The sequence below is a fragment of the Furipterus horrens genome, unplaced genomic scaffold (genome assembly GCF_987537825.1).
Source record: "Furipterus horrens unplaced genomic scaffold, mFurHor1.1.pri manual_scaffold_17, whole genome shotgun sequence".
Taxonomy (NCBI): domain Eukaryota; kingdom Metazoa; phylum Chordata; class Mammalia; order Chiroptera; family Furipteridae; genus Furipterus; species Furipterus horrens.
In genome coordinates, this window is record NW_028327187.1 from 99240964 (window position 1) to 99257929 (window position 16966).

Here is a 16966-nt window from a genome sequence, read left to right on the forward strand (position 1 = left end):
TAGATCCCCCAGTGAGGTTATGTTCCATAGAACTCCCTTTGTTTTTTCCATCCACACTACTTTCAAATACCTGTAAAAATTACTTTTTTCCCATAATAACTATCCTCTGAGAACTCCACTTGAAACTCTGCACCAACCCCCCGCTTTTCTGTGGCCCCTGAGTCTAAGGTTAATCTTAAGATAAAGGCCACCATAGTCGTTTTATGCAAATGTGTTTTCCTTCCTATCTTATCTGCGGTTGACCCCTCCCACCTAGGATTTGTGGCACCTACTTGTCCTGAAAAACCTCCACTAGCACATGGCACCCTTTTTAAAGAAGCTTTGTGTTCCTCACCGATACTCGCCTCCAGTTTTGAGCAATCTCCCTTATTCCTTCCTATAGCTTGCCAGATTGCTTGCCAGCCTGCCATCCCAAAGGAACATGGCCGAACTCCTGTTGATACTGATGTGTCAAGTCATTACGTAGCATAATGTTCACGTGGCTCTTACAGACAAAGGAATAAATTACCAGTGGGCGAATTTCGGTTTCTGGCAGCAGGGGTATTTTGTAGTAAGGAGACCTTTGCAGCGCAAACCATTTTTGCTCACAGGTGGTCCTGGATGGTTAATTTCCAAATGAGAAGTGAAAAAAAAAGGTAATCACAATTCCGTTTTCCATTCAGAAGAAGTCAATCCATTTGGGGAAAAATTTTCATCAACATCAGTAATACTGTCTTTCTACGTGCTCTTCCCTTAGCAATGTGTTTTTACCGCCTCGTTAGTAGTAGCCTAGTTCAGCTTCAGCGACTGAAATCTATTACAAGCAAGGCTTCTGGCAAATGGGGTGGCGGAGACAGCGCGAGACCTTCTAGCGTCAGAAGTACCGAACCCATTGCCCATTTCTGTCACTTACAAGATAGATGACTTTAGGCAAGTCAGTTAAATGTCTCTGAGCCTCAGTGCTCTCATCCGTAAAACAGAGAAAACGTTACATACTTTGCGGGGCCAGGAAGAAGAATAAGTAAGTGCTTTGTAAACTATAAAGCACTGTACCATGTACATGTGGCATTTGTTGCTCTAAGCCACCATCATGGCTTAGGGAAGTAATACCAAGTTAATAATAATACTGAGGAAGTTTCCTTAATGCCAATGCTAAGACTTTTCCTTCAGCCACTTCTGGATGTTCAAGCAAAGTTTCTATCCCAGTATCTATGAGGTTTTGTCCAGAAATTCTCATGGACAGTTAGTAATATGAATAAGTTAAATAAAATGTGCAAACTAGAGTTTAGGAGAAGTAAAGACTGAACTGTCTCTTGCATTCCTCTTCTATCTTCCACAGTGCTAAGACAAGACAAATAGTCGGTCCTCAAGAAATACTGGCGTATTGATTTTTAGATTCATTTCTGTTTAAGGATACAACAAAGATATTTATATGCAGTGTAATGTAAATGGCAAAGAGGAAAGTTAGCAAATTCATGAGTCAACATCCTGTTTATGCTTCGGAAGACCTCTTATATATTCAACAAGGTGCAGAGGACTTCCTGATGTATATAACCTTCAGGAACTGCCAATGGACTGTGGGTCTGTGCTGTAAATGCAGGCTGTGAAAATGTGTATGTACGATCATTTATATGTGTGTTTGTATAAAGAGCTGATTGCGTTAGTCAAAATATCTTATTTTCTCAAACAACTAAAGGTTTGGTTTTCATTTTCTAAGTGTATACTCTGAAGCAAAGTTTGAAGTAGTGTACAAATCAAATACAACAAGCAGGAAAGGAAAGTCAAAGAGAGAAGTGGAATTATCTGGCTAATTTGGATCTGTTTGGTTTTTCGTTTCTTGCATCATTTAGGTACGTTAGCCTCACTTTTGTGCTGAAGAAGCAGCAAATTCAGCAGGATATGTTTTCCCATGGAGGTGCATAAATGTGGACATGGATGTATGTTTGATTAAACTCCATTTCCTCAAGAAACCCAACGCCAGTTTCCCACTACACTGGCTAGTTTCAAAATCAGGTTATTTCCTTCCAGAACACAGATTTTGATGGACTAGAGATAGATACTACTTTGTTTTAGTATTTCCCTTCTTTCAATTCTGGATGTGGTCCCATCCATTATTCCCCCTCCTCTCTTCCAGTCAAAGGAAATGGGACAGAATTCTCTCTAGAGCCCATCAGGGATACTTCGGCTGCCAAAAACAATGACAGGAGACATTCATTGTCCATCTACGTTACTTCTGCAACATTCAAAATTCTGCATCTAAGAGCCTATGACTGAAAACACAGGCCAGTTCTTCAGACTTTCTAATATGTTATTGCTGCCACCCTCCCCCTCCTTATTTAGAAAAGTAATTTAATTCAATTTTAGAAAGACAGAAAAAAAAACTTTTCTAGTTACACAGGTCAATCCGATTGTTCGGCGCTTCAGAATGAATTTTTAAACTTGTTGAACAGAAGCATACAATTCTCCAAAAGCCAGTCAGATAATGTACAAAGCCTTCATTCATTGTGTAGGCAGAAAGGAATGCTGCTACCCGGCAGCTCTCTGAGGAATGTTCTTTTGGCTTGGACTGTTCTGCTGGGAACAAGGAGGGAGACACATATATAAGATGAATTTATAATGTCTCTGGCTTATAATGGCAAAATGATAAGAAAAGTTGGCTGTTTAATATAAACTGTCAGCTGCATATTCCAGGCCTCCTCTCTTTGAGGTCCCGCCCACATCCACAGGCCCGGCTACCGGTTAGTGGGGAGTACAAAGTGGCTGTTTATGATTATTGACTGGTGAGGCCTGTGCTCCGAAATTCATTCTGTCAACAGAATGTAAGCAAAGTTGGCATTTTAAAGCAGGGCTCTTCAGTCGCCGGGTTTTCTCAGGATTGCTATGCAACAGGATCCGTGCTGTAGTCCCCGGTTCAAGCTGAAAATGTTACACAGGAAGACATACCATGTAAAGGTCAGATTCTTATACTATGATAATTTTCTTGATCTGTGTATATACAAATGAGGTTGACTGCATGTCGTACCACAGCCCTTGTGAAGGTGCTCTGGACTTTCCACCTGTCAAGCCTAAAAATACGATGGTATAGCAAATAGGAAGTTGTACAAATAACATGTATGATGCTGTCATGAATGCATGATGCTGTACTACCAAGGTGAACTGAATGCATGCTGCCAAGAAGATGCTCTCCTGTGCTAGAATCCTGTTATTGGGCTGGTGCTGTGGCCCGAGTACAGCTTGGTTTATTAGCCTCTCCATGCTTCTGTAGTCAACTCTACCGATTACTCTGTGTGTGGAAAATATGGTTTGACCCGTAGTGTAACGAAATGATTGGTATTGGGGTGAACTTTAACATGGGATTTTATTTCGTATCACTTCCATAAAACAATATGTCCTGTTCACGGACTAGGAAATACAACTTAGGACATTTATGAAGTTATAAATGATTATGTTTCCATTCATAGAAACAAGAAATAAATGTATTATATACCTAATAAGATGCCCGTTTTCAATCTACAGAATAACACGAAGAGACAACACATCAAGAAAAGTGACTAGGAAGTGCATCTTTTTGTTAGTTGGCCCGATGTTTTGGGAACTACTAGTTTTGTTTTGTTTTTAAGTTCTCCAAATTTATATTTGTAGCTGGTCTCTTCTGTTTTTTTTTTAATTCTGTGTGTGTTTTTCTCTCTGATGTCCTATAGGACCTCCAAGGAGAAATCGAAGCTCACACTGATATCTATCACAACCTGGATGAAAATGGCCAAAAAATCCTGAGATCCCTGGAAGGTTCTGAGGATGCAGTCCGGTTACAAAGACGTTTGGATAACATGAACTTCAAGTGGAGTGAGCTGCGGAAAAAGTCTCTTAACATTAGGTAGGAAAAGATCAGGGGCAAAAAAAAAAAAAAAAAAGCCAGAAATGAGTTAAAATGGCAACATTTTTCTCATTTTCCTAGCACAAGTAGCTAATATCTCATATGTTTATGTAAATTACCCAATTTCAGAATGATTCATTTTATTTTGAATAAATGAATCATTCATTTGCTTGGTATGGAGATGATACTTGAGGGTTCAGATTAGATTAATGTGGTGATGTTTTATAACCACGGGAGAGATGCATATTAAGACATTAGAGTGAATTTAAATGAGGAATACAGCTATCCTAATTTCATAGAGTTCTTTCTTGGTTTATTACAGGGTTATGCAAAAAAGTGTTAAAATTACAGGTTTGTTTACATGGAATTCTTTCTTTGGCATTATTCTAAATGCATAACAGAGAACATTCTTTTTTATTTTTCAATTACAGTTTACACTTAATATTATACTGTATTAGCTTCAGATGCACAGCGTAGTGGGTAGCAAATCATCCAACGCCATTTAATAAAAACACAATTTTTTTCCCACTGTACTACAACATCTTTACCACATTGGATTTTAATAGGTTTTTTTCCTTTCAGATATGAATTTTCCTTACACCTTTGGGTCTATTTTCAGGATTTTATTGCTGCTAACTGGTGCTAGTCCTGTAGCTTCCTACTCTCAGTATCTGGTAAGGCAACTAGCCTTACATAATTCCCCCAAATTGTCTGATCTTTTTACAAAGAGGGTAATGCTCACCAAATATTCCACATGCTACCTTTCATTTATCTGCCTCCTTGAAGTTACACAGAGCCATTTGATTAGTCCTGTTAAACAGTATAAGCAGATTCGTCACTTCTGGGCCAAAGCACTGAAGAGGAAATGTAAATGTCCCATGCACTCTCTTCACCTAACAGAAGACATTTTTTAAATGCCATAACGCATTATAATTAACAGTTTAGAGGAGACCTCCCCACAGCTAAGGAGAGATTATAGCAACTTCCTGTCCTTTGCTTTCTTTCAGATTTTGTTACCACATCCTCTGTAGACTAAGCCTTTAGCTAGTCTATGCGCACCTATTCTGTGCTTGAGTCCTTCCTGCGTAGCAGGTTCCTCTTGAGTAGCTAATGGCTGTATCTCAGCAGTGTTGTACAGAGGGCAGAGTGAAACTCTTGCTATACTCGTTTTACCATAGTTCAGTGTTGGGGACAAAGAACAGATATAGTAGGTAAAATGCCCAGTGTCCCCGAAATGACCGGAAGTACAGGGAGTGGATGGCAGGCTTCCTGCTTGCTAACCGGTTGCTTTTCTAATTCACGTCTTTTTATTAAAATATCCAGTGCTTTCTTCTGCGGTAGTGGAGGAATGTAGAAGAGGGCAAATGGACTTCATAATAATTATGAAGGAACGCACGAAAGAAAGGGAGCGCTTGCTACCTCTAGGCCATAAGATTACAGAAGGAAGATTTTTCTTCTTTATAGTTCTAAATTGTCCAAATATTGACATATGAAATATTTACTTCCATGATGAGGAAAAATATGACTGAAACTTGTTAATTCAAAAACACTCACAAGAATCTGCGCTGAATATGAAATAATAATAGTAACAAGAATAGGAACTAAAATATGATACATCTCATACCATGCCATGTCTTGGGCACTTTATATTTATTGACCCATTTAATGCTCCCGGCAGCCCTAAAAGATTGATTCTATTATTATACTCTCTTTACATTTGAAGAAAGTCAGGCAGAGAGAGGCTAAATAACTTTTCCAAGGTCACTTAGTGAGTGACAGGTCCAAGATCTGAACACAAGGAGTCTGGCTCCAGAGTGTGAGTGCTTACCCATGATATTATACCATAGAGTATAAAGAAAGAAGGAAAAGGTAAGACTCACCAATCTTTAACACGTACGTACATAATAAGTGAAGGACTAAAATAGAGAAGCAGATTTCTAGGACTAGAAAAGGATTTACTTTTATTTTTTTACAAGATCTTCCCCACCCATGTTTGCACCCCATCTTGCAAGACATTTGTCTGCATCCCCCTCTTTGGTCCATGAGTTTGGTATCGATGTGCTGGAGAGGAGTTGGGGGCGACAGTGGGCAGTGGCATTTTCATAGATAGGGAGACTATTCTCTTTCTACATCTTAAACTCTAAGATAAGTTACTATATGTAATGACAAAGGCCACTTTTCTAACGTTGTCGTTAAAAAGGAATAAAACTTGTGAGATGGAAAAGATACTGGCACAGAAAGAAGAAAAAGTTATGCTTTTCCACGGGACAGAAAAAGAAAAGTACTATAACTGTCCTGAACGTCACTCAGTGTCTTTTCTCTCCTTCATGTGAACTTGATGAAATAAAAGGAGAGTTGAAAGTGGCAAACAGCATGTCAGTCAAAATATGGGCTCTTCGTTCTCAGCAATTCTCCATATGCCTGCTACCGCAGTTTAATTCTTACCATCATTAATCAAGTAAAAAACAGTTACCTCAGTTTATCTGAGGTGCTGAAAATACTAGAATTTAAATATTCCAGTCAATGGTTTTGGCTTTTTAATACGCCTCTCTAATAATACAAGATGTGGTATAAATGATCATTTATAAAAAGCAAAGGAATAATTCTTTACATCACGGCAATTCACACTTGGTTGAAATAAGGGCATCAGTCAGTCAATCCATACAGAATGGCAGGGTGCATTTGAGAGAAGCACACAGTAGAGGTAGTAATTTACAATGGCTATGAAATAGGGTAGATAACACTGGAAGATTAAGATATAGAACCATTAATGATACTTATAAGCTTGCATCGTGAATCTAGTCAGTTTCTCCATCAGCATTATTTTTTAGTGAAAGGTCACCACAATTAAAAAACAGTTCCAGCCCTAACCATGTAGCTCAATTAGTTGGAGCATTGTCCCAATACACTAAGGTTGTGGGTCTGATGCCCAGTCAGGGCACATACAAGAATCAATCAATGAATGGATGAATAAGTGGAACAAATCTCTTATCTATCTATATCTCTCCCTCCCTCCCACACTATTAAATAAATAAATAAATAAACAAACAAATAAATAAATTTAAATAGTTCCAAAGATACCCTGGAAAAACAGCATTTTGTTTGCCCAAGCTATAACATAATATACTAAAAATTTACAGTTGGTTCATTGTTTTATAAGGAATTCTGAAGCCAGTTGTGTATTTCAAAATACAAAAACATTAGTGCTTGATTTCACAGGATTTCCATTATACTGAAAAATAATTTGAGTTTGAATGCAAATGATTTTGAAGTTTTCCTTTGAGTTCCACTGACACATAAAAGGTATCCTTGTGCTTCCAGATCCAGGCCCATACTAAGTTTTTTCCCCTTCATTTCTTTTCCTTCCGCCCTGTGTCTTTTTTCATCCTGTGATTATGATTCTTATTCAGGTCTTCATCATGTCATTTCATATTAGTAGATTTGTCTCTGTTCCTTTACACATTGAGACCGTCCATTACACACTTGCAAAAATATTCTTCCTGGGATATTGTTTCTGTCATATTTTCCATTTGGTCAAGAACATCAGTCCTGTTGGGGCCAGTATTTTAGTTGGTCATTCATTTATCTGTTCATTCAACAAATATTTACTGTTTACTATGTACTAGGCACTTTTCTAGGCACTGAGGATACAAGAATGAACAAAACAGACAAAAGAAAATCACCACTCTCACTAGGATCTAGCAAACCTTTTACTCTCTACCAACTATGCTTAATCAGACCCTGCCTACCCATCCTTTTTCTGTGCTTGCCACGTCTCCCGGTTCCTTCCTCACCAAGCAGCAATGCAGTTACCCTCCAATGCAAATTCTCTGAACAATGAAGATTCTGCTTTCTTACCCCATTCCCTGCTCACCAGGGCTTTCTAACTCTCCCAAATGAGTATATACCTTTGCTGATCCTCGCCCTTGGAACACCATCTCTCCTCTCATTCTCCACATTTTGACTCAAATAGCATAATGATTATTTTCCTCTCTGACAGTTCCTTCACCAGATCTTCCCTATACCAGTCTCATTGACACAGGACAGCAGATCCCTTTAAGTATTCAGGAGTTGTTTCATAGGGCTATACCTGCTGCCTCCAGCTAAATAGATAACTACAAACATCCCGAGCTTTAAATGAGTCAGGGAGGCAGAGCAGAACGAGTCCTTGACCAGCAGTTAGGCAATCTAATTTCTCTTCCAGCTCTCTTACTATCTACAATACTTAGTGTATAATCTTGAGCTCAAGGTTCAGACTTCCATTTTCTCCCTCACTGAAATGAGACTGTTTGGCCAGAAACATGGGTGGTCCATTCACCTTCCTTGCCATTCTTCAGCTCTGTTACTTTTAATTCTCCAATCCCTCTTGATGAACCTAAGCTTATTATTGAACTTTTCCACCTTGGTTTTTTAATGTTTAGATGAAGCTGATTAGTTTAAAAGATATGGTAAAAGGACAAGTAAATACAATGTCTTTGAGGAAGAAAAAATACTTTAATTGAAATTATAGAGTACTATCTCATAATGTAGTTCAAGCTCAATATATGCCATTTGATCTACATGTATTTTGTCCACATGTATTATGTGCAAGAGCTATAATGAGAGGAATACTCACTGATAGTTGAGTGTCAAACAAAAGGAAATGTTAACTGATTTAAGTGGGAGAAAAATAGAGTGAAAGTTTGTACTTACATTTATACATACATGCATGCACACATACATGCGTACACATACATGCACATAGTTACTGATGACATAATCTAACAAATGGGCGGTGACTAGTCAAAGAAAGTGTTTCTCATTCTAAAATATTCTATATCCACAAACCTTACATTTTAATTTTGAAAATATTAATAATTTGAGAAGAGGTCAGTGAATTTTTTACATAAGAAATATGTATCAAGGTTTCAATGTAATCTACCAACAGATTTTTTCCAGATTATCGTTTATACCATTAACTGTGAGAGTTGTCTGTGTTGTCAGTATAATTTCAGCAAAATTTACCTTCTGTGAGATTTTTATACTTAGGAAAAATTTGTAAATTCTATAAACAAATAATAACTTTTATGAAATTTTGAGCATTAATTTGAGAGGCTAGAACACCAACATTATATAGTCTACAGCAGCGATAAATCTCCAAAGGACTGCTTGGTATTAGAAGTGAGAATAGTTTGAAGTTTTTCTCTAATGGAGAACAAAGGAAGAGCAAAAGGAGGCAGAGTCTTTCAACCTTTGAGAGAAAAATGCAACTTGGACATTGAGTATCTCTGACCTTTCTCTTATTCTCAGAATGTTGATTACGTTTGAAAGTTGGAGTTCATGGCCCATCTGGAAAAAGAAATGTTTATTTCTCTTTGAGCTTCACTTTCTTTTTATTTAAAATCCCATCTCTCCCACTGTATTGTGGTTCTTTATTATGTCTGCATTCTTACCTTTTCTTTCTGTATGCTAAAGTGCTAGCTCATTACACAAGGGTACCAAAGATATACAGGGATATATCATTAGTTTTATAAAGGAAGTCAAAGTGAAAAATGAATTCAATAGAACACATTTTGCTTTAAGAATACATGCCTTCCAGAGGAAAGTTTTATTAAGGATTTCAAACTAGGCATCAACTAAATCACACTGGAAATGTCTATGTCTAGAGAAATAACAATCGCTTTAGCAGCCCCTATAATTCTTAGAGTCCCGATGCTGAAGAGTTCCTTAAAGACCAAGCAGTATATCCCAACACACCTAAAGGTTCCACATTTTACCGAAGCCTTACAAATTGTAGAAATTATCTTAGTAAAGATCAGCACTTGCCTGGTAAAAGCTAGTAGCCCCTAAGCTCTTGTCTTCACTAATCAAGATTAATAGAAAACATATAGAAGCTAAGTGCCTCTTCAAATCTCCTCTGTTATTTTCCATTAAGTAGATAGGGGTAAGTGCATCTGCCAGTTAGTAGAAAGCCGTTTTTTTGCTCAGGGATCCAAAACATTTGGTTAAAAATCAGTAAGGTTAAGGATTTTCTCATTTCAGAAAAGTTTATAATTTCTATTTCCTGTGTCTTTTAGAGAGGGTAAGAGAGGGAGAGAAATGTGGAAACATCGATCCTATTGATTGACTTTCACCTCACGCCCTGACCTGGGGACAAAACCCATGACAGCTAACCAACTGAGCCACTTAGGCCAGGGCTATTTCCTGTGTCTTAATGGGACAGTTCAAGTTGTGTGGCCCAGCAGCTGTCTTTACACCTTTGCATCTCAGTTTCCACATTTACAAAACAAGACTGTTGAAGAACCTCTTAGGGTCCCTTCCAGACCTCACAGCTTAGGATAAAAGGGGGAGCAGGAGAAAGCCATCACAAACAGAAGGAACCATTTTCAGGAGGAAATACTACAGATACAAACATAAGTCAATTATTTAGAAATATTTGGCAATTATTTAGAAATATTTGGCATACGATCTTGAAAAGAGAAAGAGAAATAAGGCAGCTGCTTCCAAGACATACATGGGAAATGTGCCTTGAAAACACTTTACAAGCTTAGCGTGGCCGAAGAAAAGGTTTCCTGAGCTCTCAGCATTTTGTTACATTTAGATCTCCTTCAAAATCATGTCGTTCCCATATACCACCCTTGCCCTGTGGCGACCAACAAATAATATTTAGGGTGCATAGGAAATATCTTAAGAAATTCTTTCTCAAAGAATGCTCTTGGAGCTCACCTGCTGAGCTGTGAAGGTTCTTGTTAAAAGCACAGAACTGCTAAAGGTGGAACGTAGGAATGTGTACTTTAAACTTCACAAGCTCCTCAAATGTTTCTTATGCACACTGAAGTCTGAGGGCCATGGCTTCCGATCGGATATCTTTGTAAATGTTGCTGTAAGTCAGGAGCCGTTATCTGACAGACTTTTCCCTCTCCAACCCTTTGACCTCTGTTCTTTATAAGCCTTTTGCGTAAGTTTTTTGTGTTCATATCACACTTGCCTTTCACTCTCATGCTTTAGCAAGGAAAAGAATGGAACACTCCTTTGATAATGTGGTTAAAATAAGCAAACATTCCAAAATGTTACCTAACTCCATACCTTAGGGATGCATAAGATCCCCTCACCCAGACACAGTAGAGGTTTTTGTCATGTGTGGTCCCGGTCCTTCTTCTGCTCCTCTGGTAACTGCCTTGACTGTCCCGCCTGCCTGCCTCCTAACAGCCTCCCATCTCACACTGTGGAGTCTCTCTTAGATCCTTTAGAGGTGAATTCCCTGGGTCTGAGAGCCATTTTTTTTTCTGTTTTTCCTGACTTAAAAGAGTTTCACTGACGTGCCCATAAGGAGTCAGCACCATTTAACCTAGAACAGGGTGTGGCACTGCTGGATGTAAACAGAAGCAACAGCCGGGGGCATTACCCTAGGCAGCCAGCTCTCCTGCTCATTTATCCTCCTCTAGACCCCTCCCTCAGGGGCATTTAATGTCCTCTCCCAAGTAGGGGGAGGCCAAGCATCAGGCAGCTTTCTATTCTCGCTTACCTTCCCCTCTCCCTACTCCCAATGCTTTATTGGGATTTAGAGGCACTCAAGAAATATTTATTTAATCCAGGTCTCATTTCCCATTTGCTGCTTTCCCATGTCGAGACTACGCCTCACTCTCCCTATCTTTCAAAATGTCCTGCTCAACAGTTTCGTTCACCATTTAGGGGACCAAGTTGCCAATTCCAGACACCCCAGGGAATCCCTGTAACCACTAGTCATTACAGTATATGCTATTAAACAGCTAAAATCTTGCATAGGGAATTCTCACAGGGCTTATCATGGAAAAGTGGTAACTGAAAATGACGGAAGGAACAGAAACATAAAAGAACTGACCTCTGTACTATATGCAATCTGCACTATTATATTTAATGTATGGTATTTGGGGTATTTCATGGTTTATTTATTAAATAATAAATGCCCTTAGAGTCTCGAACAATTTAATTTCTCTGATGGAAATGCCTTTATTTTTTCTGCATACAATGTTTATCTTGTTCAGAATAGAAAATATTCTGACACTCAATCACCTTTAAATCCACCTCTGAGGATTAAACTAGCCATTTCAGAATGTTTTCATGCACAGTCCAGCATGTGCACAGAAACACAAAAACACACTCAAACGTTTCAGAAGAATAGATGGTGGACATTTTTGTAACCTGTTTTCTCACTTAGCAGCTGAAAGGGTGAACTTCTCCATATTCATGAATATTTGCCCTGGTGTCATTGCACTGAACACTGCGTAGGATTCATATATTTGTATGAATGCACCATTATGTATGTAACTAACTCCCTAGTATTGAATATTTAAGTTGTTTCTACTTTGTGTCAATCATAAGTGGTGCTATAAATAACATCTTCTGCCTATATCTTCGCATACTTTCCCAATTACTTTCTTAAGTATAAGTTCCTCAAATTTAAGCATGTGGGTCATTATATTTGCACATTCTCAACACTTTTTATGTGTCATCAAATTAGGCTTCAGAGAGTTTGGAACAATTTCATTTCAGTTCATAGTTACCGTTTGGGGATTCTGTTTGACTAAGGCCAGCAGGAAAATTGTATTTGAAATGTCAGGCAAAATTACCAAATAGCAAAGGGAAATGTTGTTCTACTTGGTTGCTTTACATTTCTATCTTTGCAGCATTAGAGACTGCATTATGTTTATGTTACTGACAGCATTAGTTTTTATGAATTATTAATTGCGATAATATATGAGTAATGCAGCATACTTGTCGATTTACCTGAGGATAGAGCCTTGTGAAGATTTCGCATTTCTTCTTTGTTTTCTGGATTATGATTTATTTAATTAATTTAGCTTCTCATTCTCAAGTGAAATGTGGGTTTTATAGCACAGATCATTGATTTGTGTCTTCTTAAATGGCTTGTACTGATTAACATGTTCTAAATACAGTTGATGGGAAAGAACACCAGTCTCTTGTCTAAATTATTCACGTTTGGGGGAGGCTTGCAGACAAATGTCTGATTTTAGTTTTCCACATGAGTTGTTGTCTCAGTACATTTTACACAAAGGAAACAAAGTGGAAAATGTTGGAACTTAGTGAAAACAAATCCCAGGTGCACACGAGTAAAGATGGGTAGAGGAAAAGGAGAAGCATATGGGAAGATGAGCAGAAAAGAACAGATGCCAGATGGAAGGAGTCAATGGAAGAGGCTGTCTAGGGTGTAGAAATGGAAAAGTCAAAATGTGGGGAGAGACCTTTCCATTTTCTCAAAGCAGAAAGAATCCCAGTACTAACATGAGTCACATGAAAACAGTGGTTTATATTAGTCACTGGGTCCATTTTTTTGTTTCTACCAGAAACATTAAAAATCATTGACTGCAATGCTATGGGAAGGTAATCCATTGCCGTGTATATTTCATGCCAAAATCTCAGAATACTGCATGTGAAAGTATATGGGTAAATGCTACCTTTCCTCAAATTGCCATCAAAATACCCCCATTTCATGGCTCTCAAAAGCAAGTAGCCAGATTATTATTGAGGACTGCTATGTAGTTGACAATAAGTTTATATACGTTGGAACTAACCAACCAATGTACCTTACTTACTTAATGGGATTGTTAGAATCATCAATTATCCTTCTAGATATGCTGATACAGTTTGCTCCTGTTTTTCAGATCACATTTGGAAGCCAGTTCTGACCAGTGGAAACGTCTGCACCTTTCTCTTCAAGAACTTCTAGTGTGGCTACAGCTGAAAGATGATGAGTTAAGCCGGCAGGCACCTATTGGAGGTGATTTTCCAGCAGTTCAGAAGCAGAATGATGTACACAGGGTAAGACATCTTTAAGCCTAGTGTCTTGCTCATAGGAAGCATTCCTTGATTATCTTTAAAATACTTCTGATTAAAATTAAGTTGAATAGAAAAAATTTTTTACTCCTCTCGTCAAAGGGTCAATTATAAATAATCCAAGCCATTATATTTTAAATGGCAAAAATGTCTGCATTAATAATATCTTTAAAAACTTGTCCATTCCTTTTGGTTATTTTTAAAAATATTTTATTATGTAAGATATTAAAAATATACGAAAGCAGACAGAATCCTACAATAATATCCATCAAGGCTTCAACAATTGTCAATGCATAATCATTGACTTCTCTACCTCTTTCTTGCCTTCCATTATATTCAAGCAAATCTCAGGCATGGATCGCTTAATTCATAAGTATTTGAGAAAGCATCTCTAAAATATGAAGGGTTACTCTTCAAACACAGCCACAGTACTATTATAATACTTTTAAAATATCAATAATTTTATCATAGCAAATATCCAGGCAGTATTCAAATTTCTATTTTTCATACACATGTCTTAAATGTTTAACAGGTTTTTTTTGTTTTGTTTTGGGGGAGAGTTTGGTTTAAATAAGAATTGAAATAAGGTTCACACATTGCATTTGGTTAACTTGTCTCTTAAATCTCCCTCTTCTTTTCGCTTTTTGTTTTCAAATAATTATAGATCCACAGTAAGTTACAGAAATAGGACAAAGAGTTTCCCTATACATTTTACCTACTTTCCTCTAATGGTTACATCTCATTTAACTATGGAACAATGATTATTGTCATGTCAACATATAATCAATATAAAAAGTTACAGTTATAGGACAACTCAATTCAAAGTAACCGCATTTCAAGTGCCCAGTAGCCAGATGTGGCTAATGGCTACCACATTGAAAAACGCAGTTGTGCAGGTGTGATAACATTGGGATTTGACTGTTTCGTAGGTTGTGGCATATTCTTCCATTATTAGGAGGTACTTAATGTCTTTTTTTTATTGTATTTTTTCTATTACTATTTAACCCCCCGATACCCCCTCCTCCCTGCAATCACCACACAGTTGTCCATGTCCATGAGTCCTTTTACCTTTTTTTGCATAATATCTTGTTTTCTCTTTTTTGAGTGTGATTTGGACAGCTGTTAATGATCCATAGCTAGAAGTTACAGTGTGATAATTGCCTATTTCTATCAGTTAATCTTCATTTATTAGCTGGCATACATCTATGCAAAAAAAAAAAAAAAAAAAAAAGGTTCACTCATCCACTATTTGAGTACCCCATATACTGTTCATATAGGATAGGAGTCATAAGTATTTTTACTTTATTAGTCTTTAGAATAACAAGTCGTTCACTAGCATCATCCAGCAGTGATCAACTTTTTTTTTTTTTTTTTTTTTTTTTTTTTTTTTTTTGCTTTTTCATTATATTTCTGTCTTCTCCAGTAGGCTCTGAGCAAGGAAGACATAGATTTTGTCTTGCTCACTCCAGGATCTTAATAACTAGCAAAATGTCTAGCATACAGTGGAGACTGATAATTGTTTTTGAAATGAGAATAAAAGGTATATGAATAGAAATGAATGACAAACAAAGAAAATGACTACCAAACAAGAAAAGCTTGATAAGGTGGTACTGCTTTTGTATGTGGTACTGCTTTTGTATGTTCAGCACTCAAAGGAAAGATCTCTATGGAAACGCAGCCAAAGGTGGCATATTGGAGAAAGGTCAAGGGTTTATATTATTCCAGAGGAAAAATATAGAAGATTATAAAAGAATATAGAAGAGAAGATGAGGAAAGACCCAGAAGTTTTTGCAAAAATTTTGCCAAGGAAACTGCCAGTGTCTCTTCCAACCATTCCCATTCATATCATTCAGAACATTAAATTAGCTTTTGTGATAGGGTGAGATGTAATAGTGCTATTTTTTACGCATTCTAACTTGGAATAAATAGTCAAAACACTCTGGTATGTATGTACAAGAGCATTCACTGAGAAGGATGGGCCTTTTAAATAGAATGCATTATGTGATATAGTGAAAGGAGACAGTTTCTACAAAAGGGGTAATTTTATTCTAGTTCCAGAAACCAAAGAAGATGAATCATTGGACAAGTGTGCTAGGAGTCAGGAGACTGAGATCCTAGTCATAGCCTCCCATACATTAGCTTCTGATTGCTACTTTGTTCTTCAGCTTCAAGAGAAGGAAATGGTTCAAGTTATTTCCACACTCCTTTCTAGCAGCATTTTGTTATAAATACTTCCTCACTCTCCCTGGTTATTAGCTTTGGTCACTTGCCAGCAGTGGTAAAATATTAGTAAGTATCATTCTCCATCCTGTTACTCAGAAATCTCATGACCAGGATATGGTGATGCTAGAGTCATGGGTAATATGCACCAGATTGAAGTGAATTAATCCCTCCTTGGCTGGTGTGCTTAATTCAGATAGCCCATTCATTATCTTTATTTGACTTACCAGGACTTCCAGCACATTGATAACTCTGTGCTCCACCCATTAGTTTCACTGCTCGTCTGTCTTCACCTCCCACCAAGTCCAACTTACATTCAATCATGAAAGATTTTAAGAACTTTTTCCCAAGATGCTGACAGTCTTTGCTCCATTATCCTTTGGTTGCTGCAATCTATAAAACCCTAAAGCTTGGTGAATCTAACTAAATACTTCCTCTTATCCAAAAAACAGAGCAGTATGGTATAGTACCTTTTCAGGATGACTGGCTTCTAACTCATCACTGGTTCAATTTACATCCGAAATCTTTCTTGACTGTTTACTGCAGTCATCACCATAGTTACAAGATATCATTTCTCCTAGCCTTTCTGTATCTCTTCTTTTTTTTTTTTAAGTTTTTTATTGCTTTTAGAGAGAAAGGAGGAGAGAGAGGCTCCACAACCAGGGATCGAACCCAAGACCTTCCGGTGTATGGGACAATGGTCCAACCAACTGAGCCACACCGGCCAGGGCTCTGCCCCAACCTTCTCTTTTATTACTATACTTTGTTTTGCTTTCCAGACACTAGCCATACCGCTTCTTTGGGTATTGTCAGCTCTCTGTGTTCCTCTCATGCGTGGCTTTGAACATGCTGACCCTCTGTCTGGAACCCTTTTTTACCCACACCTACCTCTGTCCTGGTTAAGGTCCAGTAATCCTTGACATCTCAGCTCAGACTTCAAGCAGGCTTTTTCTCTGATGCCCACAGCTGACCAGATCTCCCTTGATAAGCTCTCATAACATCATCAGCTTTCTCTTCAAGAACTCATTGTGCTTTGTCACCATGGCTCTCTGTGTCTGTTGAATTCATGTCAACCACCTT

The 16966-nt window shown here is 37.8% G+C and overlaps 1 protein-coding gene across 2 annotated transcripts in view; it reads left to right on the top strand.

The window, feature by feature from the left end:
* DMD (dystrophin) overlaps positions 1 to 16966 on the top strand; it is a 1939482-nt gene that overhangs the window by 1577718 nt on the left and 344798 nt on the right. For both annotated transcript variants that reach the window (XM_090265340.1, XM_090265335.1), the window contains 2 exons: positions 3681 to 3853; positions 13495 to 13651. In XM_090265340.1, coding sequence (XP_090121466.1) covers positions 3681 to 3853; positions 13495 to 13651 — 330 coding nt within the window. The remainder of the gene's footprint in view (positions 1 to 3680; positions 3854 to 13494; positions 13652 to 16966) is intronic.